The sequence below is a fragment of the Schistocerca nitens genome, chromosome 7, assembly GCF_023898315.1.
Source record: "Schistocerca nitens isolate TAMUIC-IGC-003100 chromosome 7, iqSchNite1.1, whole genome shotgun sequence".
In the NCBI taxonomy this organism is placed as follows: Eukaryota; Metazoa; Arthropoda; class Insecta; order Orthoptera; family Acrididae; genus Schistocerca; species Schistocerca nitens.
In genome coordinates this window covers 616,286,536-616,311,853 of record NC_064620.1, presented here as the reverse complement: position 1 = coordinate 616,311,853, position 25,318 = coordinate 616,286,536, and the positions used below count along the sequence as shown (strand labels likewise).

Sequence of the window (25,318 nt, the reverse complement as noted above, 5' to 3'; positions counted from 1 at the left end):
TCTAATTGAAAGACCAGAAATACTGTAATTGCACATAGAAACCAGAATTACAAGTCTAACACATGAACAAGAGCCAGACGCTTTGTTGACTGAACCTGTGACCAAGAGGCAATGTCATTAAGGAAATGTGAAATAAAAATTTTTTTTACCTCCATATATTGACGAAAAATACATTGCAACATCTTCCATCTATACATTACACCAACCGAACAGCATCTACTGTCTCGCCCAACAGAACAACTGCACACGACATCCTCTGAACTAGTACTGCTCTCGACATCCTCTCAACAAGCACTGCCCACGACAACCTCTGAACTACTGCTGCCCAGTGGAGGCGGCAGAATAATAATCTTTGGTGCAATCTCTGGCGCTGTCACTCAGTGTAGCCACCTTTCAACTACTGAAGAAGAGTATGAACCTTTAAGAATAAGATTTAGAAGACAGGAGCAAGAAGTGATAGAGTTAGTGATGTACTTGGGAAGCAGGGTCACTAGAGATGGTAGAAACGGGGAAGAAATTATGAGCGGAATGTATCAGGGCAAAATTTCACTTAATTTTAGAAAGAACTTGTTCACCAGCAAGAACATCAGTTCAGAAATAAGGAAATGTAAGTAGGAAAGCAAGAGAGAAGACGGCTGGAAGCTCTGGAGATATGGTGCAGCAGAAGGATGGTGAAGATCAACTTCAGGAACAGAGTTACCAATGAAAAGGTGCCGAGAAGAGCACAGGAAACTACATCCCTGTGGAGGTACGTGCAAACAAGAAGACGCAAACTCGTAGGTCACATTTTAATACACAACAGCATTACTGATAACATAGCAGAAGGAGCTATTGAGGGAAAGTGTCGCCGGGGACAACCAAGGATGTCATAGAAGCACCAGATTACGTATTGTGTGGATTGCACTATCGTGGGAACGAAGAGGAAGACAGACAGAAAAGATGAATGGCGTACTGCTGCAGACAGACCTCAGGGTTGAACACTAAAGAGAGAGGGAAAAGAGCCGCATGTTAAAATCTATCAGCAGGCATCTGCTGAATCCAACCGCAAATCTGGTCCGATACGGCGTAAGCTTGTATTCTGATAACTAAGTCATGGCGTACTATTGTATCAAATTCTTCCCTGAAGTCAAGGAATACGGCACCATCCCGAATGGTGAATCTCATGAACGAACAGAACGAGCTGAATTTTGCGGGCTCTCTGGTTGTGAAATCCATGTCGACTTTTGAGGAGGAGATCTTCGTTCTCCAAAAACATCGTAATATGCGAATGTAAAGCAGCTGTCATGATTGTACAACAGATTTTCGTCAACGATATTGGCACATAATTATAAGCATCCGTGGTAACGACGATTCCTGAAAACTGAAATGATCATTTTTCGAATCGCTAGGTAAATTCTTTGCTCCGACCACAAACAGTTACCTCTTTTTAGAAGTGGATTGAGTTTATTCGCATTATTTCTGTAGCATCTCACAGGCACTTCAGCTGGTCCAAATGCCTTTCCACTATTGAGCGATTTTAGTTCATTTCCGATTCCTTGACCACTTATCTCAGTTTCTGCCCTTTAAGGGTTCTCAAAGGAGGAACTATTACAGTCTCCGCGGTGAAACAGTTGTGGAAGACCAGATTCAGAGTTTTGGCGTTTTCTCTGTCATCTTCCGTTTCGGTGCCAGTATGGACACTGTGCAGATCAGTAGATGATTTCGATCCTCTTACTGATTTTACGAAAGTCTGAAGGTTCTAGCACTGTGTAGTCAGAGGAGTTGAAAAATTTCACTTTGAAATCCAATGGCCGCTTCTCGTAATTTTCTCCTTATGCTCGTTTTCATTTATTTTCACTTTTGTTTGTCGACCAGGCTTTGATTTTTGAGGGGACGATCAAAAAAATTTCCATCTAAGGGCATTGCTGCAACGTAGCACGACTCCGATGCGAGTACATAAGCACTGACGTGTAGTCAGGGCACTTGTGTGGAATTTCTGTCTTTCCGACGCGCATGCGGTAAATTCGGAAACGTGAACTATGGTGACATTATTACTAAATGTGTCCAAACAGTACTAGCGTGCTGTTATTTTTTCCTTGGCTGCCGAAGTGTAAAATCCGGTAGACATCAGTCGGAGAGCGAAGAATGTGTATGGTGCAGCACATCTGTCGTAAATCACAATTGTGGAATGGTCGCGATGACACATGTCCCCATGTCACAAAGGTCGTAACGCTGAAGCTATGACAACTCCAGAGAGGGACACTCGGTCACCCGCTCTGCAGTCCTGACCTCACGCCATGTGATTGTCGAGCCTTCATTACCTTAGAAAAGGCCTTGAAATGTCGACGATTCCTGTTGGACCAGGATGTGCCGTAGGCGTTTATGGTCCTCTTCACCCAGCAGGAGACAGTCTTTTACAAAAAGGCCATGTTCAGACTGGTGCGTCCCTGGGACGATTGCCTTAATGCTCACAGCGATTTTGCCCGCTTCGCGTACCGATTCTGAACTGTACGGCCTCCTTAGAACAGGAACTTTTTGATCTCCCTTTATCGTTTACTTTTGTGATGAAGCTATCTTTTTATCGTGACAACTTTCTAAAACATCTGTTGAACCACAACAGATCATTTCCATCCTTCAAAACCTCGGCATATACTGATGTAAGGTGTATTGAACAATTACTTTGTTTTTATCCCCATAGAGGACAGCTCATTCTAAAAACAACTTTAAAAAAATATAGCTGTAGTGTGAACTGCATGACCATAGATACCATTTCCCATTAAATGTCTTGATGCTGTTATCTTTTAATCAGGATTACAGACTTCTGTCACTGAAATCACACTGATACAGAAACACTCTGAGTGTGTGGAAGTCATAGGAAGCCTTTGCGATGCATTTGGCACTGCACAGTCTTGCTAGAAACGGGTTTCGTACTTAGACCCAAATGGAGGTCATTAGTGTTCAAATGGTATTTGCAGTAGGACAAAACTGACGACAGATAAATTACGTACAATGGAGAGGGTATAGGATCTAATACCGGTCCCTGACGGACGCCTAATGCTGCCTGTCTCCATTGTGATTTCATTGTGCCGGACATGACGCATTGCTGGCGAGATGTCATGTACTAGGGAAACCATTGCATTACACATTTGCTGAGGAATTCAGGTTTCTAATTTTGGCAAGTAAAACGACGAAGCCGACTGTGTCACAGGCTTTTTTGAAGTCTAAGAAGCACATGATAGTTGCCTCTTGTGCATCCATGACAAGCTTCAGGTCATTCGTTACCTTTATAGAAAAAGGAGAAGATGCAACATATGTAAAAGTTGGACACAAAGTCAAAAAAATTGAAACATATATTTTTGTGTTGATCAGAACCTAGACGCCTGTGCTTGTTAGTTGTTACTGCGTAATACTTCTCTGATAATTGAAACAGTCTACAGATCCCCTCTAGGAAACTTATATTTATAAGAAATCTAGATACATTACTGAGCTACCTGTCAGGCAAGAAGAATGAGTTAGTAGTTTGTGTAAATTCAGTGTAAATTTCTTAAGAGATACGGACAGGAAAAATGAACTAGAATTATTATTTGGCTGTATCAATCTAATTCCAGTAGTCAGTTTTCCAACTCTTGTGTAGCAAAACAGTAGGACACTAACTGATTAACATTGTGGCACCTTACAGCCCACAGGCTGGTTCATACAAAGCAATGAGGCTTGTTAATGAGAACGAGATGCAGTGTTTTAAGAATAAGCTTAAAGGGGTGATATGTGATGCGGTATATGTAGAAAGAGATACTTATGTCGAATTCAATGCACTACACAGCAAATTTGTGTCAATACTCGGAAGTTGATTTTGTAAAAAAAATATCCAAAAGATTCATTAAAGAAACTAATCAGCTGTGAATAAGTGAGGGAATTAGAGGCTTACATAAGAGGAAGGGGGAAGTTTTTGTAAAGGCCAGAGAAAGACAAGATCTGAAATTACTTGCACACTGCAAAAATACAGTAGTATTTTAAGGAAAGCCATTAAAATGTCCAGAACAATGCATGCTCTGACAGAAATACATAATGCAGATACTAAAATTACAACTATGTGGGACATTGTGAAGTGGGAGACTGAACAGCCAGTCAGTGTACAAGATTCCATAACAGTTGAACTAAATGCTAATGTTATGATTGATAATCCACAAGTTACAAGTACACTACAGCCCATTAAAATTGCTACACCAAGAAGAAATGCAGATGATAACGAATACACGCTTCCAATTTGCGTTCACCGCGATGTCGCCAAACACGGATGCGACCATCATGATGCTGTAAACAGAACCTGGATTCATCCGAAAAAATGACGTTTTGCCATTCGTGCACCCAGGTTCGTCGTCGAGTACACCATCGCAGGCGCTCCTGTCTGTGATGCAACGTCAAGGCTAACCGCAGTCATGGTCTCCGAGCTGGTAGTCCATGCTGCTGCAAACGTCGTCGAACTGTTCGTGCAGATGGTTGTTGTGTTGCAAACGTCCCTATCTGTTGACTCAGGGATCGAGACGTGGCTGCACGATCCGTTACAGCCATGCGGATAAGATGCCTCTCATCTCGACTGCTAGTGATACGAGGCCGTTGGGATCCAGCACGGCGTTCCGTATTACCCTCCTGAGCCCACCGATTCCATATTCTGTTAACAGTCATTGGACCTCGACCAACGCGAGCAGCAATGTCGCGATACGATAAACCGCAATGGCGATAGGCTACAACCCGACCTTTATCAAAGTCGGAAACTTGATGGTACGCATTTCCCCTCCTTGCACGAGGCATCATTCACCAGGCAACGCCGGTCTACTGCTGTTTGTGTATGAGAAATCGGTTGGAAACTTTCCTCATGTCAGTAAGTTATAGGTGTCGCCACCGGCGTCAATCTTGTGTAAATGCCCTGAAAAGCTAATCATTTACATGTCATAGCATCTTCTTCCTGTCGGTTAAATTTCGCGTCTCTAGTACGTCATCTTTGTGGTGTAGCAATTTTAATGGCCAGTAGTGTACCTTTAATAATCACCTTCCAAACGTGACAACAAATATAAGATTAAATAGTTCAATTGAACAAACAAGAGAACACATTAAAAATGTCATTCCACGAAAACTAAGAGTAGCACTAATATCCTTCGTGAAATTAAGACAATTATAAAAACTCCAAAAAACAAAGGCTGTTATGGGGTTGATGGTATTTCAAACAGAATTCTGAGAGCTTGTTCCTACCTAATAAGCAATGTCCTTACTGGTGTATGCAATGTGTTAGTGTAATTTTTCCAAACAGGTTAAAATATTCAGTAATAAAGCTACTACATTAGAAAGATGACAGGACTGATTTAAACAACTATCGTCAAGTTTCCTTACTAAATGTTCTAGGAAATTAATGTACTCAAGAGTAGTCGCACACTTAGGTGGAAACAATTTACTTTGTATATTGCAGCTGGGATTCAAGAAAGGTTGCTCGACTGAGAATTCTATTTATACATTCATTCATCAAACAGTACAAGCCTTAAATAATAATATATCACCTGCTGGTATTTTTTGTGATCTCTCTAAGGGCTTTGACCGTGTAGATCATGATACTCTCTTAAAAAACTCAAATTTTAAGGAATCGATGGCTTTATACACAGATAGTTTGAACCATAGAGTGCACAAGGTTGTGCTGAATAGTCCAGACAACGTCAGAAGAGTAGAAAATTTTGGTTACTGGGATAAAATCACAAAGTGTGTCCCACAGAGTTTAATTTTTGGTCTACTCTTGCTCTTTACATATGAGAATGATTTTACATTTAACATTTAAAAAGTAAAATTGATACTTTTTGCAGACAATACTTGTATTACAATAAATCCCATTAGAGAGAAAGCAACGGAATGGTTAGTAAATGATATTGTCCTAAGAATTATTCAGTGGTTCTCTGAAAATGGAGTCTCCCTAAATTTTGAGGAAACATACTACATTCAGTTCTGTGCAACAAATAGTCACGCCAACAATTGATGTAGAACATGAGCGGGAGACAGTAATTGGGGTGGAATGCTCCAAATTTATGGATGAATATGTTGATGAAAAATTTAACTGGAAGATGCATATTACTGTGCTTCTCAAACAGTTTATTTCTCCTACTTTGTCTCTTTGTATAATATTGCTAATCTTGGAAACAAACTTATCAACCTCCTGACATATTTTGCATATCTCCACTCAGCAGTTCCGTGCGGAATATTCTGTATGCTAACTACTCACTTAGAAAGCAAGTATTAATTGCACAAAAGCGAGCAGTAACAGTAATATTAAGAGTAATATGTGGTATTCACCCAAGAGACGTAATACAGGCACCTCTTCAAGGAGCTAGGCATTTTAACTGCGGCGTCACAAAACATATTTTCAGTAATGAAATTCTTCATAAATAATTCATCACAATTTGAGAAGAACTGTGATGTACATACAACACCAGAGGGCAGAATGACCTTTGATACCCATGGTTACACCTGTCAATGACTCAGAGAGAAGTTCAGTACGCAGCAATAAAAATTTTGGATCATTTGTCGAATAACGTAAAATGCCTGACAAGTAGTGAACAAGGTTTAAATCTAATTTAGAACCATTTCTCCCTGACAACTCTTTCTATTCTACTGACGAATTTCTAGTTAAGAATTGGCAGCTAGTATTAAAAAAAACTTGTTTCTAAATGTAGTTTTTTAAGTGTAGTTGGACGAGTAGGAATAAAATCGTAATGTGTTCATTAACGTTAACACTAATCACATATACATATTCTGTAAACTGACTCTTTCCACACCTTTTCGATAAAAGAATCCATCAAATGATCTATGGAACATGTAACTAACTAACTCACTTATAGCATATGCTCAGCGATGTTTACAAATTCCTGATGGATATTCGTCTAATAGGTTATTTGTAGTTAAATAGTTTGTTAGCTGGTAATGGACTATGAATTGTTATGCTTTGAATTTTGCGGAAGAATGCAGATAGGTTGGTAATTAAAGGGTGCTGTTGTAACGTTATTTTTTAGGTGGTGGTTCCAGGTCTCAGGGTAAACACTTGTGGTTAAGGTGTGGTTGAAGATATCTGTTATAGTGGGCAGTAGTGAGTCAATCATAAGCTTCATCATTGGACTGTGATGCTATCGTGTCCAGCAGATACCAATCTGATACGCATGATGTTTTTCTTGACAGTATTGCAGTAACATGCTTTACATAGAATTTTTCGTGGCTACAGTCGTCTATCCACATGAAGTAATCAATCAGTCGCTGTTTCGTTTGCGGTTGAGTTATAGTTGTTGGTAATGTGAAGTATGGGTTCAGTTCTTTCACTGGGACAGTGAGATCAACAGAATCTATTACTATGCCTGCACCAAGATCACGCAGGTTTTTCCACAGCACAGCAGGTCTATGTCTACATTAACCGACAATATAGACCTGCCTGAGTTTAACAATTCTCACTGCTTGACCGACTATGCTTCGTTTCTGCTTGTAAGCAATATGATTTTCAGGTGTATGGCGTAGTTTGTGTGCTCGATGTGCAGCGTCTCTGAGATTCGTGAACAGTTTTAGTGCATCAGTTATCCAAGGTGCAGGTTTCCTTTCTCTTACAGTCTTTAGGGGAACATATTGGTGATACAGTCGAGTAAGCTTATTAGTAAATCCATGAAGTTTTTATTTTATGTTCGAGAAGGGAATGGACGTCTTTCCACAAACTATTTCTTGTGCCTCAGTTGCAAGTTCGGATAAATTTACGCATCTGATGTCTCGGCACGCAGTTAGTTGTGATTTATATCTGGGACATTCTCCTGAGTACGCCAAAAATTGGACCATAGGCAGACTTACCAGGGGCAGATATTTGAGAGATACGAATTACTCTATTTGGCTTTAAAGTCAGTACCGCCATTTGACTGTTGTTTATTTGCAGTGTTACATTTACACTTACACGATCATGATTTCGGCTTCAAAGTGCCATTATCAAGTGTTTTAAGTGTTATACAGTGCACTTTGAAGCCGAAATCATGATCGTGTCAGTGTAAATGTAACACTGCAATTAAACAACAGTCAAATGGCGGTACTGACTTAAAAGAAATACGTTACGACTGTGCCCCGTATTATGAAAAAATTATTAAATGTCTATTTGGGTTTTCATTTCAGATATATCTCTGAGAGTCTGACCAGTGTTCTTATGATGGGTAGGGTTCAAAAATGGCTCTGAGCACTATGGGACTTAACATCTATGGTCATCAGTCCCCTAGAACTACTTAAACCTAACTAACCTAAGGACAGCACACAACACCCAGTCATCACGAGGCAGAGAAAATCCCTGACCCAGCCGGGAATCGAACCCGGGATGATGGGTAGGGGCAAGCTGTATTGGCGTAACATTTGAAGAAGGAAGCATCCACTTAAATTTTTACAGTAGAAGGAAGGATTGTTGTATATAAAATTTACATGAGTGTCACTAGCTATAATTATAACCTAGTGTGTTGATTCGATACTTGAGAGAGCCATTTCGAAGCAGGCAAGACAGACTACTTTAGGTGGTTTGTAGAGGACAAACGTACTGGGGCACTTTCTGTTACGGGATTTGATCTCTGTGAACATGTAATCGCTTTGTTTGCCTTCATTACTATTGGATGTGTGCATTAGGTGATAAATCGGTGCTTATGTATGCCCCGTTGCTGCGCCTTAGAAGGATGCAGTCATCTACGTTTGCCGAACTTGTGGGAATGCTATGTCAGAACGACCGAGAGGTACGGTTAGACAAAGAGGGGTGACTCACACCGAAGCGCGCAGAGAGACGCCGGGGAGTGTGCCACGGACTTTATTGCATCGGAGGTGGCCAGCTGGCCTTTTGCTGAGCCCGGTGAGGGCGCCGTGCGGTGTGCGTGCACGCACTGCCAGTACGAGAATCTGCTGCGCTGGCGTCCGACCACCCCGGCCTGCAGACTCAGCACTCCCGCTCACGCCTCGGCCGAGCAGCCCGCCACCTGTGCTGGCTCCGGCGTCAGCTCGCCACACGGCTGACTGCTCCCTCGAGCTCAGCTCCGCGACCCCACGTGAAGCGCCGAAGGGAGACAGCCGTCCACCGCCGCCGTAGTGAGCCCCAGAAGCTCCGGCCGCCCGCCCCGAGCAGCTCGGTCAGTGGCAGCAGACCGCTCTGCCGCCTGGAGGCTGCGAGTTCGCGCCCCGGGCTCGCCCCTGTGGACGGAACTTTCGTTCCTCCAGACGCCTTTACCAGAGAGCTGAGCCTGCCGGCCTCTCGCTCCTCTCGCTCCTCGCGCCGGTGGAGCTCCGAGGCCGCCAGGAAGCTTCGAGGCCGCTGCAGCTGTTACCCGTCTGTGCAGCGTAGGCTGCAGATAATTTCAGTGGCCCGGTTGGCCGCGATATGCATCGCCACAAGGTCGTCGTGGTTGGACTGCATCTTGCCAATCTGTCCACGTCTAGAACCAGAGAGAATGACGATTGTGTGACGCGACTAGCTGCTTTTAGCCAACGGGCTCGCTTATTTATACGTCTTATCCCTACGCCTCTGACGTTCTTGTGGAGGAAACAATTGGTGTGCTCTTTAATAGTTACGACGTCGGCTTCCCTCAGCTCACTTCGGCTTCCACACACAGGTTACTAGACGCTGTTGTAACCGCTACGTATGGCTTCATCACCGCACGCCAGAGCCCTGTGCTGTCCTGAGTACTACACAGTGGTATACAATGCCAGCTAGGCTGTGCCTTCTCGCCTGCGAGCGGTGTCATAAACCTGCTCTGCACAACTGTTTGGCACATCAGCTGAGAGGCGCGGGCAATGCAGTTATTTTGCAATCAGCTCCTGAACTACTACCTCAAGCCATGGCTGGTCCAGCATACCTCTTCCCTTCCGAGATGATTCGTCCCGAATCATTAACATTGTACTCCTAATAAATTACTTAAACTCTAATAATTTACATATTGAGGAAAATTCCCGAATTTACCATTCGAGACCTACGCTCATACTTTACTACTGCCATGTACTCCTGATCATAGTCTTATACATTAATTAAGACCTTAAAACTAGTTGATTCCCCCACCAATGTCGGTCAACCATTGTACTCGTAGTTGGTGTGTTGGCACGTCCACAGCTTGTGCCCTCCTGCGTCTTTTTAAGAAATGCAGTACGCAAAAGCCTGCTAGAATCACGCCACAACTCGTGGCTGATACACTCACCACTGCTATTTTGTGCTCCTGTTCTTCCCGGGAGTGGTGTACATGCTGCCACGTGTGTTGCATCGAAATTCTCCTAGCTGGGACTCTATTAATCTGACTGCAGAGGCTCCGGACTGAGTTTGTCATTTAAATAGTTTAATTTTGAACGGATAATACCCGATCCTTTAGGCCAATACAACAATTGCGCGACAATGTCATAATAGCTGGGTCTGTAAGTGTAGCCGGAAGAGGAAAACTAGTCCCGACTACCTCACAAATCGTGCCATTCATAACGTTTCCGCCTTCTCAAAGCTCGAGTTTCTTCAGCCTTACCAGTCTGCCTCCTTCGTAGCAATGCGACCATACAGTTTCCGGCATGAATACAGAGTATAACCAACGTGTATTCAGACTCTGTAAGTACGTTCGGGCTGACACAAGCTCCTTCCCACAATTCTTCCCGTTTACTTCCACAGAAACAAACACGTTTCACATGTCCGCTTATCAGTCCATACTGTGGCAGATTACAAGTCACCCCTCCTTCCTTCCGAGAACGCACAGTCCGCAAAAAGAAAAACAATATTAGTAACAACAGCATGTAAACTTTCACGGCCGGAAATAATGGACGAAACTAACAACTGCCGGAAGAAGAGCAAATATCCGTATGGCAGTAAAAATAGGCCCTACATGCTCCCTGATATGCTAAACAAACAAACAAAAAAAGAAAAAAGAAACAAATTACAGTTATACAACTTACGCAAATCACGAACCTTACGTTGGTCAGCAGATCGGTTCCTTCCTTTTACGCTTTGTAACTTTCATCTCCTGGTTGGTTGACAGTAACTGTGGTATCCCCAATACCATTCCTTTAAATGGTTTTATGCGACTGACGTGTATAAGAGCCGTTTTTGTGGGAATCTGTGCCTTCACATTGACTGATGAAGTCATTTCCACCACCTGGTATGGGCCCTGGTATTTTGTTAAAAACTTCGATTTCCCCTTTGAGTTCCATCCCACGTCCGGCCATCCTGATTTAGGTTTTCCGTGATTTCCCTAAATCGCTCCAGGCAAATGCTGGGATAGTTCCTCCGAAAGGTCACGGCCGGTTTCCTTCCCCGTACTTCCCTAATGCGATGAGACCGATGACCTCGCAGTTTGGTCTCTTCCCCCAAACAACCCCAATCGCCTTTGACGTATAGACACTGGTAAGCGTTACCCATTCTCCCACTACTGTCAATTTGTCCACGCATCTGTTTTCGGTTGTTTGCGGCGTTCTAGCGCCTTCGTGTTTGCCTTTTGAACGTTCCTCCAAACTTCCCTAGTTCCTTTGGCAAACTTGCTCACCACTCAGTATCCGGTCCTACTTTAGGAATCAAAACGTCAAAGGGAGATGGTATTTTCATGCCATACACGACGTCAAATGCCGACAAGCCCATTGCAGTATGAACCTTCCGAATTATACGCATTCTTATAAAAGGTAAATAGGCGTCCCAATCGTCGTGCCTGGAACGTGCATAATAGCCCATCATCTTTGCAATTGTCTTGTGCACGCATTCCATTCTCCCATTGGTCTACGGATGAATCGGACTCGTGCGTAACTTCCGTATACGCAACACGCTTTCATTAAAAAATTCGTACGGTGATCGGTAATTATGGTCTCAGGCACCACAAACTTTGATGTCCAATTGTTTACTGAAGCGTGCGGTACAGTTCTAGCTCGCTAGACCGGCATCTCTACCATTGCCACACATCGAGAAAAATTAGCAATGATCTTGAGAACATGCCTATTTCCTGGAGGTGTTTTATTAAATGGACCGAGGACATCCAAATCTACCACTGACAATTGACTGGACGGATCTACTAACCTTTGCCACGGCACATTCTGATGCGTAATGTCGGCCCTCTGCACACATGGCACACAGTCCTAAACATACTGCTCCGCGTCACGCTTCCTGTTCCTCTGCTGCACGTCCGTCCATCACTCGACGCCCACCCTGACCTGACAACATATGGTCGTGGACTTTCTCCAGGACGTCCTTCCAAAAACCTTCCGGTAGCACCACACGTGGTGCACGCTTCTTCGTTTTACACTACTGGCCATTAAAATTGCTACACCACGAAGATGAGGTGCTACAGACGCGAAATTTAACCGACAGGAAGAAGATGCTGTGATATGCAAATGATTAGCTTTTCAGAGCATTCACACAAGGTGCTGACATGAGGAAAGTTTCCAACCGATTTCTCATACACAAACAGCAGTTGACCGGCGTTGCATGTCGGATTGTAGCCTATCCCCATTGCGGTTTCTCGTATCGCGACATTGCTGCACGCGTTGGTCGAGATACAATGACTGTTAGCAGAATATGGAATCGGTGGGTTCAGAAGGGTAATACGGAACGCCGTGCTGGATCCCAACGGCCTCGTATCACTAGCAGTCGAGATGAGAGGCATCTTATCCGCATGGCTGTAACGGATCGTGCAGCCACGTCTCGATCCCTGAGTCAACAGATGAGGACGTTTGCAAGACAACAACCATCTGCACGAACAGTTCGACGACATTTACAGCAGCATGGACTATCAGCTCGGAGACCATGGCTGCGGTTACCCTTGACGCTGCATCATAGACAGGAGCGCCTGCGATGGTGTACTCAACGACGAACCTGGGTGCACGAAGGGCAAAATGTCAGTTTTTTGTATCAATCCAGGTTCTGTTTACATCATCATGATAGTCGCATCCGTGTTTGGCGACATCGCGGTGAACGCAAATTGGAAGCGTGTATTCGTTATCGCCATACTGGCGTATCACCCGTCGTGATGGTATGGGGTGCCATTGGTTACACGTCTCGGTCACCTCTTGTTCGCATTGACGGCACTTTGAACAGTGGACGTTTCATTTCAGATGTCTTACGACCCGTGGCTCCATCCTTTATTCGATCCCTGCGAAACCCTACATTTCAGCAGGATAATGCACTATCGCGTGTTTCAGGTCCTGGATACAGGAAATGTTCGATTGCTGCCCTGGCCAGCACATTCTCCAGATCTCTCACCAACTGAAAACGTCTGGTCAATGGTGGCCGAGCAACTGGCTCGTCACAATACGCCAGTCACTACTCTTGATGAACTGTGGTATCGTGTTGAAGCTGCATGGGCAGCTCTGCCTGTACACGCCATCAAAGCTCTGTTTGACTCAATGCCCAGGCGTATCAAGGCCGTTATTACGGCCAGAGGTGGTTGTTCTGGGTACTGATTTCTCAGGATCTATGCACCCAAATTACGTGAAAACGTGATCACATGTCAGTTCTAGTATAATACATTTGTCCAATGAATACACGTTTATCATCTGCATTTCTTCTTGGTGTAGTAATTTTGATGGCCGTAGTGTACATAACAAAGCCTCGTGCATAATGAAACATGACTTTGACTTAAATGCCCGGCACTCCTTATCCCTTGCCTGTGCCCGCTGCCACTCCTTCACTCTCTTCCCTAACGTACTTAAACATCATTACCCTGCGGCTCAACTAATCTGCATTTGCGTGTGACGTCCCTGGCTTGCGGTTACCTCGCACTTGAATTGACTAAGTTTAAGTGCCCACCGAGTTAACCTACTAGATGGATCTTTCAAATCAAGGAACTATATCGATGACGTATGGTCTGCCACGATATGAAACCTCCTGCCATACAGGTAACACCGAAAATACGTACTACCATATTTGGCAGCTAACATCTCCTTCTCCGTTGGTGAGCAGTTACGCTCCATCTTGTTTAACTGCCCCGAAGCGTAAGCTACCGGGTGTTCCTGACTGCCTCATTTGAAGCATTTCACGAAAGGATAAACTCTTTCTCGAAATCCGGAAAAATCAATACTGGATCTGAAACTAATATTTCTTCCAGTTCTTCAAATGCCTCCTGACATTCCTGCGACCAATGGAATTTCGTCCACTCTTCAGTAACACGTTCGGGGGTCCGGCTATTTCTGCAAAGTCCTTCACAAACCGTCTATTATAATGACAGAGGCCAATAAATGACTGTATCTGAGTAGTTGCTTGTGGTATCGGATAATTTCGAACTGCGGCTGAGACGGCAAACTCTGTTTTCGGCCTACCTCCAGGCGCCACCTCCAATTGATGTTATCCTCTCCTGAGGTCCATAGTTGTAAAGAACCGGCACTGACCCAGAGTATCCAAAGTTTCCATGCTGTTTGTAATTGGATGAGCATCCACAATAGTTCGCGCATTTACGTATCTGCAGTCACAGCAAAATCTGTATTTCCGTGTCCTGTCCGCCGACTTCTTTGGCACAACCACAATATTTGTGCTCCAGGCACAATCGCTCGATTCTGTGATCGCATCCAGTAGTCGTTGTTCAATGACTTCTTCTATCAACGGTTGCAGCTGCTTTGCTATACGGTTTGGCTTCCTATAAACTGGTGCGCTATCCCCTGTCGGTATGTGATGTTGCGTCATCAGAGTTGCCGGTGACCTTCATTTCGCACAAAATAAAGCACTAAACCCCAGCGACGAGTTCTCCATAGCCATTCGATCACTGCCCTCCAAATGATCTACTTTCACTCGTAACACTTCCGTATCGACGGTTTGCTTGTGGTCTTCCTCTAGGCTTGACCTATTGAAGTCATTTCCAAAACTTCCAGAGTGGCTATTATTGCACCTGTTGGCAGAGTCACTTCTCCTCGGTCGAGAGTATCCATACTAACTGGAATCATCTGTTCCCCATTAATGTCACTCAGATGCGCGAAACTCGTGTGGATAAAACAATACGAATTATCCTACTTGAGCCGTAGTAAAAAATTGCTGTTTTGAAGAGCGCGCCGCAGCGCGTTGTGTGAAGCAGTCGCCCTCCGTTTCTGGCGGTGGCGCCGCTGTGGTAATCGCAGCTTTGGTGTTTCCCTCTGGTGGGAAAGCGGAAAGGTTGTCTGTTCACGTGCATTTAAGGGGCGCTATCAGCTCGTCAGGGGGTCAGTCGGAGTGAGGCTAGGTCAGACTCGCGTCACCAGTTGCTGGTCTGTCACTCGTTTGCATTTGTGCGGCAGTTAGTGTCCGTCAGTCATTGGAGTGCTAGTATGTCTGTCGTTTGGATCAAACTTTAAAGCCAGACAATGAGAGTCTTGCCACTCCGCCAGTAACAGAACTCAGCTAGTGGTCTCCCGGTGGGGCTGAGTTCCTGCATCTGAGTCTGCGCGTTAGGCCGCCAGTCTGCTCGAGTTGCTTGGGCAACGGTCATTGGCGGTTGTATCGGTCGGTTGGTCGGTCGCGCACTGAGACACGAGATGACTTGTCCGCCTGGAGCGTCGGCGCGTGAGAGGTCCCCACGTGAATCCTGTGGGCAGCGCCGTATAGAAAGGGGTAGTGGCTTCGCGGATCACACGAGAGCAACAGAAGCGAAGCCACGACATCGGGCTGGACGGGGCGAGCTGCGACGCCGTGAGACGGGAGATGGGCGCGCCTTCCTGCGTCCGTTGAAGCGGCAGGCAGCGGACGGTTCTGGAGAGCGTTTGGGGTGCTGCGTCGGGTCTTCGCCAGAAATCGCAGTTTATTAGAGTTAAGTGATTGGAGATACTGTTTCATTTACTTGTTAAATTCTACTTGTGTTCTTGGTGAGGTCACCAGTCGCTTGTTTTGGGGTCGTCCCACCATTCTTCTCCGTTTGCCCACCCGCGGGAAGATGGTTATTTGTGAATTGGGTGGTCCGTCGTTTTTCCCTTGTGGAATTGGGGAGGTTTAGAGCAATCTGCGGTTCGGGTTGTTTAGTAACCCCCCCCCCCCCCCCTGTCAATCTGCGATACGTTAATAGCTGCCTCTGGCATGGTTGTCTGATTCGGTATTAACGAATTTATTGCTTAAAGGCCGAATTCTTGAAATATGTTTTTATCTTGCCTATCATCTTGCGAGGTGGTAATATGTGTAATGTAGAGCGTGTTGTACACTTTATGTAAGTCTGCATTTTATGGGTTTTGTTTAAATAGTCATTTTAGTTTATAAGGCCGCGCCTTGCTGAGTCGGAGATGTCCTCCGCTCAGGAACTGGGCGTTCTGTTGTCTTCATCATCATATCATCCCCATCGACGTGAAGTCGCCGAAGTGGCGTCAACGAAAAAAAAAAAGACTTGCACCAGGCGGTCGATCTACCAACTGGAGGCCCACTACGTGATCTCAACGAAAATTTTCCTCAACATACTCAAGGAAATTTTCTTAATTTGATAACAATGTTCGCCAAACACAGTCCTCCTACCAAGTACCAGTTATATCGTGTAAAAAAAGGAGAAGTATCCTGTTTGTCGAAGACAATACAGTATGAAATCATCAGCTCCAGATTTGTCTCACACGGAACAAATGAGCTAGGTGATTCGTTGCATAAGCAGAACGGAAACTGATTGTAGACTAAAGGAAAACTTTATTGACTTTATAGAAGAACTTGAAGCTGATGATTTCAATGTGCAAAAATGTCGTGAACGGTCTTCGGGGACAAGCCTGAAGGCAAAAACGACTTTTTAGTCTTTGAGACATCAGTCTCCTGACTGGCTTAATGCTGCCCGCCAGAAACACCTCCCATGTGACAACCACTGCATCTCAGCGAAGGACTTGCAAGCTACGTCCTCAATTATTTGCTGGATGTACTCCAATCTCTGTCTTCCTCTACAATCTTTGCCCTCCACAGCTCCCTCTAGTACCATGGAAGTCATTCCCTGATGTCTTAACAGATGTCCTATCATTCTGTCCCTTCTATTTGTCAGTGCTTTCCAAATATTCCTTTCCTCACGCATTCTGCGCAGAACCTCCGCATTCCTTATCCGTCCATCTAATTTTCAACATACATCTGTAGCACGACATCTCAAATGCTTCTAGTCTCTTCTGTTCTGATTTTGCCACAGCCCATATTTCACTACCACGCAATGCTGTGCTCCAAATGTACATTCTCAGAAATTTCTTCCTCAAATTAAGGCCTTTGTTTCATAATAGTAGACTTTTCCTGAGCAGGAATTCCTTTTTTGCCAGTGCTAGTCTGCTTTTGATCTCGATCTTGCTCTGTCCGTCATTGGTTGTTTTGCTGCCTAAATAGTAGAATTCCATAAGTTCATTTACTTTGTGACCATCAATTCTGATGTTAAGTTTCTCGCTGTTTTCATTTCTGCTACTTCTCATTAGAATCTGCTGTTCTCATTAGACTTCTCATTCCATTTAGCGGATCATGTAACACTTCTTCATTTTCACTCGGGATGGCAATTTCATCAGCGAATCATATAATTGATATACTTTCACCTTGAATTTTAATCCCACGCCTGAACCTTTCTTTTATTTCCATCATTGCTTCGTCGATGTACAGACTGAACAATAGGGGCGAAAGATTGCATGCATCCCTGTATTACGCCCTTTTTAATCCGAGCACTTCATTCTTGGTCGTCCACTCTTAATATTCGTTCTTGGCTCTTGTACATATTCTATATTACACGTTTATCCCCATAGCTAACCCCTATTTTTCTCAGTATTTCGAACATCTTACACTATTTTACATTGTCGAATGCCTTTTCCAGGTCGACAAACAGAAGGCGATTACCATGCGAAAATCCTGTTATAAAATTGACTGAAGAGACTACACACATTCTCCATCCTTCCATACGTAGTTCTGGTAGGGACCGTGAACCTAACTTAGGCTAATTACGGCATGCAGAGAGCCATTTATGTAGTCTTCCCGCGTTCCACTCGCGACAGGAAGCGGAAGAAAGCGCAGCACGTCGCACCGCGCTATGTGCGCTTTGCCACACACTTCACAGTGGTTCGCTGAACACGTGTGTGGACGGAGCTGCGTACTCTGGGTCGTGGAGCTGCCTGCATTAGACACATCACGATATTTCGGCATCAGTTAGCATGCAGCACTAATTACGTAACGTTTCCTTTGCATGTCACAGATTTCGCCTACGATCTGTGTCTATCAACCTTTATTTACACGTATTTCCTGGTAGAAAGATTACATTATATTGAAGAATTCCGTCACAATATTATAAGCAGTGAGCACACCAACAGCACTGGTTGTAAATTACTCACTCCACTCCCTCCCTCCCCCCTCCCCCCCCCCGGCCGCCTTCCACCAATCCCTTTTTCCCTAAAACAATTTTCTCACAAGAAGCGACTTCGTCAAGATTATGGTACACATAACTTCATTTGCAAGCAACGGAAAACGCCTTATGATGAGCAAAACATGCACAAAAGGCGCAGCAATGTATCATATTAAACCATAAATATCGTTACTGGTAGCAGAACGGAACATAAAGTAGATACCCTCGGTGTAGCAAAACACTTAAAATCACTTAATAAATGTGAGGCCTCTGGTCCTGCTTGTACACCATTCAGGTTCCTCTCAAAGTATGCTGATACACTATGTGGTCAAAAGTATCCAGACACCTGGCTGAAAATGACTTACAAGTTCGTGGCTCCCTCCATCGCTAATGCTAGAATTCAATGTGGTGTTGGCCCACGCTTAGCCTTGATGACAGCTTCCACTATCGCTGGTATACGTTCAGTCATCTGCTGGAAGGTTTATTGGGGAATGGCAGCCCATTGTTCACGCAGTGCTGCACTGAGGAGAGGACGGATTCAAGTCAGGACTGTGCATGCCAGTCCATTACAGGGATGTTACTGTCGTGTAACCACTCCGCCACAGGCCGTGCATAATGAACAGGTGCCCGATTGTGTCGAAAGATACAATCGCCTTCACCGAATTGGTCTTCAACAGTGGGAAGCAAGAAGGTGCTGAAAACATCAATGTAGACCTGTGCTGTGATAGTGCCACATAAACAAGGGGTGCAAGCCCCTTCCCTGAAAAACACGACCTCGCCATAACGCCACCGCCTCCGAATTTTACTGTTGGCACTTCACACGCTGTCAGATGACGTTCACCGAGCATTCGTCGTACCCACACCCTGCCGTCGGATCGCCACATTGTGTAGCGTGATTCGTCGCTCCACACAACGTTTTTCCACTGTTAAATCGTCCAACGATTACGCTCCTTACACCAGGCCAGGCGTTGTTTGGCATTTACCGGCGTTATGTGTGGCTTATGAGCAGCCGCTCGACCATGAAATCCAAGTTTTTTCACCTCCCGCCTAACTGTCATAGTACTTGCAGTGGATCCTGATGCAGTTTGGAATTCCTGTGTGATGTCTGGATAGATATCTGCCTATTACACATTGCGACCTTCTTCTCTGTCAGTCAACAGACGAGGTCGGCCTGTAGGCTTTATGCTGTATGTGTCCCTTCACGTTTCCACTTCACTATCACATCGAAAACAGTGGACCTAGGGATGTTTAGGAGTTTGGAAATCTCGTGTATAGACGTATGATACAAGTGACACCCAATCACCTGACAACGTTGGAAGTCAGTGAGTTGCGCAGAGAACCCGATTCTGCTCTCTCACTATGTCTAATGACTACTGAGGTCGCTGATATGGAGTACCTGACAAAAGGTGGCAGCTCAATGCACGTAACATGAAAAACGAATTGTTTGCAGGTGTCCCGATACTTTTGATCACATAGTGTACATTGGCTCCACATTTAGCAGTCATATATAACCGATCGCTAGTAAAGAGATCCGTATCTAAATATTGGAAGGTTGCAGAAGTCACACCAATACCCAAGAAAAGAAAAGGAGTAATCCATTGCATTACAGACCAACATATGACGTGTTCGAACATTATGAATTACGTAGAAGAAGACAATTTATTGACATACAGCCAACACCGATTCAGAAAATACCGTTTCTTTGCGAAACACAACATGCTCTTTATTCTCACGAAGTAAGAGTGCAACTGACAGAGGATGTCAAATTGATTCCATATTTTTAGATTTTCGCACCGCACTGCACAGGCCACTTCTAATTAAACAGCGTGCCTATGGAGTATCGTGTCAGTTGGGTGACATGATTCGTGATTACCTGTCACAAATGTCGCAGTTCGTAGTAATGGGTGGAAAGTTATCGAGTAAAACAGAACCAAAATCTTACGTTCCCCAAGGAAGTGATATACTCCCTCTGTTGTTCCTTAAGTAGATAAACGACTTAGGAGATAATTTCAGTAGCATTCTTAGATTGTTTATAAGACGATGAATGACAGCATCATCTGCAAAGTCATCAGATGATCAAAAGAAATTGCGAAACGATTTAGATAAGATATGTGGATGACGTCACACTTTTCATTATTTGGAGTTATTTGCCACTTTTCGCACCATACAGATGAGTACCAAAAGCACTCTGGAGTTCGGTTACATGATAAATCACACAAATCTAAGGGCTGTAGGTTCACTTAAATACTTAGGGATTACAATTACAAATACCTTATGTTGCAACAATCGTATAGCTAATGGTGTGGATAAGGCTAACAAAAGACTACGATTTATTGACAGAACACTGAGATAATATAACAGATCTACTGAAGTGACTGCTTACACTATGCTTGTACGTACTTTTCTAGAGTAATGCTGTGCGGCGTGGAATCCGCATGAGACATGATCGACGGGGGACACAGAAAAAATTAGTTTTGTATGATCGCGATATAGGGTAGAGTGAGCCGCGGATATGATATTTGAATTGAGGTGGCTCCGATTGAGACAAAGGTGTTTTTCGTTGCGGCAGGATCTTCTTGGTTGGTTGGGTTAAAGATTAAAGGGACCAAACTACAAAGGTCATCGGACCCGGATCTTCTTGTTGTGGACTGGCAAGACAGCCAATCCACTAGGACGGGAAGCCGAAAGGCACGCGTTTAAGCTCACGCAGGCTGGCGTGAGGTCTGGAACAGTTAAAGGAGTTGAGTCTAGTAAAAAGGTACGGAGCTTCTGGAATACTTAACTTTAATCCATAATTGGTGAACATCGGTCTGACGGTACATGGATCACAAGATAAATAGCAAATGATAATGGCGCCTTGCTAGGTCGTAGCAAATGACGTAGCTGAAGGCTATGCTAACTATCGTCTCGGCAAATGAGAGCGTAATTTGTCAGTGAACTATCGCTAGCAAAGTCGGCTGTACAACTGGGGCGAGTGCTAGGAAGTGTCTCTAGACCTGCCGTGTGGCGGCGCTCGGTCTGCAATCACTGACAGTGGCGACACGCGGGTCCGACGTATACTAACGGACCGCGGCCGATTTAAATGCTACCATCTAGCAAGTGTGGTGTCTGGCGGTGACACCACACTTCTCACGTAATTTCAATCACTATCTTTCTGCTCAAAGTGTGCAAATATTTTGTTGGCATCAAAATGGCTCTGAGCACTATGGGACTCAACTGCTGAGGTCATTAGTCCCCTAGAACTTAGAACTAGTTAAACCTAACTAACCTAAGGACATCACAAACATCCATGCCCGAGGCAGGATTCGAACCTGCGACCGTAGCGGTCTCGCGGTTCCAGACTGCAGCGCCTTTAACCGTACGGCCACTTCGGCCGGCTGTTGGCATCCACAGAACATAAATCATTCTGTGCGAGCTCTGCTTTCTCTCATTTTGTTAAGTGTTCGCTTTCCCCGCGCGCTGTTCCGGAGTGGAACGGTAGAGAAACAGCTTCAAGATGGTTCGATAGCTCATCTGCCAGGCAATTTTGGACAGCAGAGTAATCGTGTCGACGTAGACGCAGACGTAGTATTGTACCGCAGCAGTGCGCCAGAGTTCAAGAAGCCTGACTCACCTGAAGATGTCCCCGTAGCGGGTGTGCAGCTCCGCGAGGCGGCCCCACAGCACGGGCAGCTGGTAGAAGCTGAGCGCGTTTCCCAGCAGCGGCAGCGCCGGGGGTCCTGGGATCGACGTCCGGCGGCGGGCGGCCCACAGCCAGGCCGCGACTGCCAGCAGGCCGGCAGCCAGCCAGAGCAGCGCCACGCAACCGGCGGACAGCAGGCTCATGGTTCAGGGAGAGAAGGACCGCGCCCGCCCCGCCTCCTCTATTTATACGCCGACTATGCGTTCCCCTCCTCGCCCTCCCTCTCACCTCTAGCTGTCATTCCAGCTCCGGCAGCCGATCACGTGCAAGTTCGGAACAGGTCCTAACAGAGTTGTATAATTTTAAGCACAACGCTGCAGGTCACTTTCTCTCGGTCGTGAGAACGGGTCGCACAGATAAAGACCCGGCAGGCCGAATTGGCAAATGCGCAACCACACGCGACAAGCCACTTCTTTCGTGGATGAGTTACATGTTATATAAATTCTTCCAACCGATCTCAGCCTGGTACCTGCTTTTCCTACAATTCAAATCGTTGTGCATAGTTACTCGTAGGCTTCTTTTTCTCTCACCACTGTGTAATCGAACAGCAATGGATTTCTTCGCCTATTTGCATGTAACACGTTATATATCTTTACATTCAGGGTGAACTACCAGTGCCTGCAACACGCGTCGATCCTCTGGACGCCCTCTAGCATTTCGCTACGGTCCTAAGCCGTTGCTGCAGACAACGGCACAATCAGCAAACTCAGCATTACCCACTAGAAGATACACTGAAGCGCCAAAGAAAGTGGTATAGGCGTGCTATTCAAGTACAGAGTTATGTAGACATGCAGTATACGGCGCTGCGGACGGCGACGCCTATATAACACAAGTGTTGATTGCTGCTGCCACAATGGCAGGTGCATGGGGGCTTAATTCTTATGCAATAGTTTTGGTAGCCGACTAGTATTAGTACGCAATCTGACTGCATAAAATAACAATAAAGAATGAAAGGAAATTTCCGTTAACACAATTGATTAATTAAGTCCACTGCAACTATAAAAACTACGAAACAACAAAGCACAAGTGTAACTGTTCTGTGTGTGGTAGTGTGATTCAACGTACATGTATCTGGCACTGTTCTTCCTCAATACGACAAGATATTTTAAACACCATTTACAATGAACTAATTGAAAGACCAGAAATGGTGTAATTGCACATAGAAACCAGAATTACAAGTCTAATACATGAACACGAGCCAGATGCTTTGTTGACTGAACCTGTGACCAAGAGGCATTGTCATTAAGGAAATGTGAAATAAATTTTTTTTACCTCCATATATATTGACGAAAAATACACTGTGATCATTGCAACATCTTCCATCTATACATTACACCAACCGAACAGCATCTACTGTCTCGCCCAACAGAACAACTGCACACGACATCCTCTGAACTACTACTGCACAGTGGAGGCGGCGGAATAATAATCTTTGGCGCAATCTCTGGCGCTGTGACTCAGTGTAGCCACCTTTCACAGGTTATCAAGCTTTGTGTAAGGTTGAACATGGCGGTATAGTGGCGCACGAGCGATGGGACACAGCATCTCCGAGGCAGCGATGAAATGGGGATTTTCCCGGGCGACCAATACACGAGTGTACTATGAATACCAGGAATCCGGTAAAACATCAAATCTCCGACATCGCTGCGGCCGGTAAAAAATCCTGCAAGAATGGGACCAACGACGACTGCACAGAATCGATCAACGTGATAGAAGTGAAACCCTTCCGCCTATTGCCGCAGATTTCAGTGCTGGGTCATCAACAAGTGTCAGCATGCAAACCGTTCAACGAAACATTATCGATATGGGCTTTCAGAGCCGAAGGCCCACTCGTGTACTCTTGATGACAGCACGACACAAAGCTTTACACCTGCCTGGGCCCGTCGACAACGACATTGGACCATTGATGACTGGAAACATGTTGCCTCGTCGGTTGAGTCTCGTTTCAAATTGTGTCTTAGTGGATGGAACTGTACTGATGGAGACAGCCTCACGAATGTCAGCGGGGGATTTCTCAAGCTGTAATGGTGTGGGGCGTGTGCAGTTGGTGTGATATGGAACCCCTGGTGCGTCTAGAAACGATTCTAACAGCTGACACATACATAAGCATCCTTGCTGATCACTTGCTTCCATTCATGTCCACTGGGCATTCCGACGGACGTGGGCAATGTGACACCCCACACGTCCAGAATTGCTATAGAGTGGCTCCAGGAAGACCCTTCTGAGTTTAAACCCTTCCGCTGGCCACCAAACTCCCCAGACATGAACATTATTGAGCATATCTGGAATTCTTTGCAACGTGCTGTTTAGAAGATATCTCCACCCTCTCGTACTCTTGCTGATTTATGGACAGCCCTGCAGGATTCATGGTGTCAGTTCCCTCCAGCACTACTTCAGACGTGGGTCGTGTCCGTGCCACATCGTGGTGCGGCACTTATGCGTGCTCGTGGGGGCCTTACATGATATTAGGCAGGTGTACCAGTTTCTTTAACACTTCAGTGGACATATGCAGGATGAGGCAGAAGGGAAGGTACGTTTAATATGCATTGATAACTTGTTCTGTATTGCTAATTCAGAACGTCTAAGAAGCTATATTTAATATGTAATACATATAATAGTGTACTTATTTCTGAATGTATATAACTGGTTTCAATTATAATGTAAATATTGTAAACTGCTGGTTTAACTTTATTTAAATGTATCGGGAGCGACAACGAAATGACAGTATCTGTCCCGTTGTTTATATTAGTTTATATTTGCGTATGGGAAGTCTCTGTCACTCTGCGAGCAGAAAGGAAGCAGAGCAGCTCGAATCATAAAGGATTGCGGAAGGGTTTCTTGTGCACTCCAGCAGTCTCGGTGTGCAGCTATGATAGTGCCAGTGTAGGCGCACCTACTTTGTTAAACCTGTAAGTATTGAGAGCATGGTACCGGTGAACAGGCCCAGGTATCTGGAGTTGTAACTATTTCCCGTTCTGTACTGACCCGTTGCTCTGGAGGCCACTCACGTTCTCGACGAGAAAACTACATCAGCTCAGCATTGTCGTCAGCTACGTATTCCGTCATCTGCACAGCTACTATATTGAAAGACTTGTGGCGGCAGCACCGTCCAACGCACGAAGGGCTGAACTACGGCACTGCCGACACAAGTAGGCGCAGCTGTACCGTTACGCGGAATTTCGGCAACGGTGCGTCGCACACCGGACCGCACGGGAACAAAGCTGCCGCCAGTGCGAGCTAGTCGACGGGACGCGACACACGTCTCCCCAGTTCTTCCGCCGCGGACCACGTGCGTCGAGTCAACGTGACTCCGCCGTAAATGCGTACGCGCGGTCGCAAACGCAGTCGCCGTTAAATTGTCTTCCGTTTCTTCGCGGACGTTACGGCGCCTCCAGTC

General features: G+C 45.2%; 1 protein-coding gene across 1 annotated transcript in view; it reads right to left on the bottom strand.

Annotated features, from left to right (window-relative positions):
* The window catches only part of LOC126195787 (cytochrome P450 4C1-like), a 195,243-nt gene extending 173,179 nt beyond the window's left edge, over positions 1-22,064 (bottom strand). Inside the window, exon 1 of the mRNA XM_049934421.1 lies at positions 21,853-22,064. Coding sequence (XP_049790378.1) covers positions 21,853-22,064 — 212 coding nt within the window. The remainder of the gene's footprint in view (positions 1-21,852) is intronic.
* Between the last annotated feature and the right edge of the window lie 3,254 nt (positions 22,065-25,318).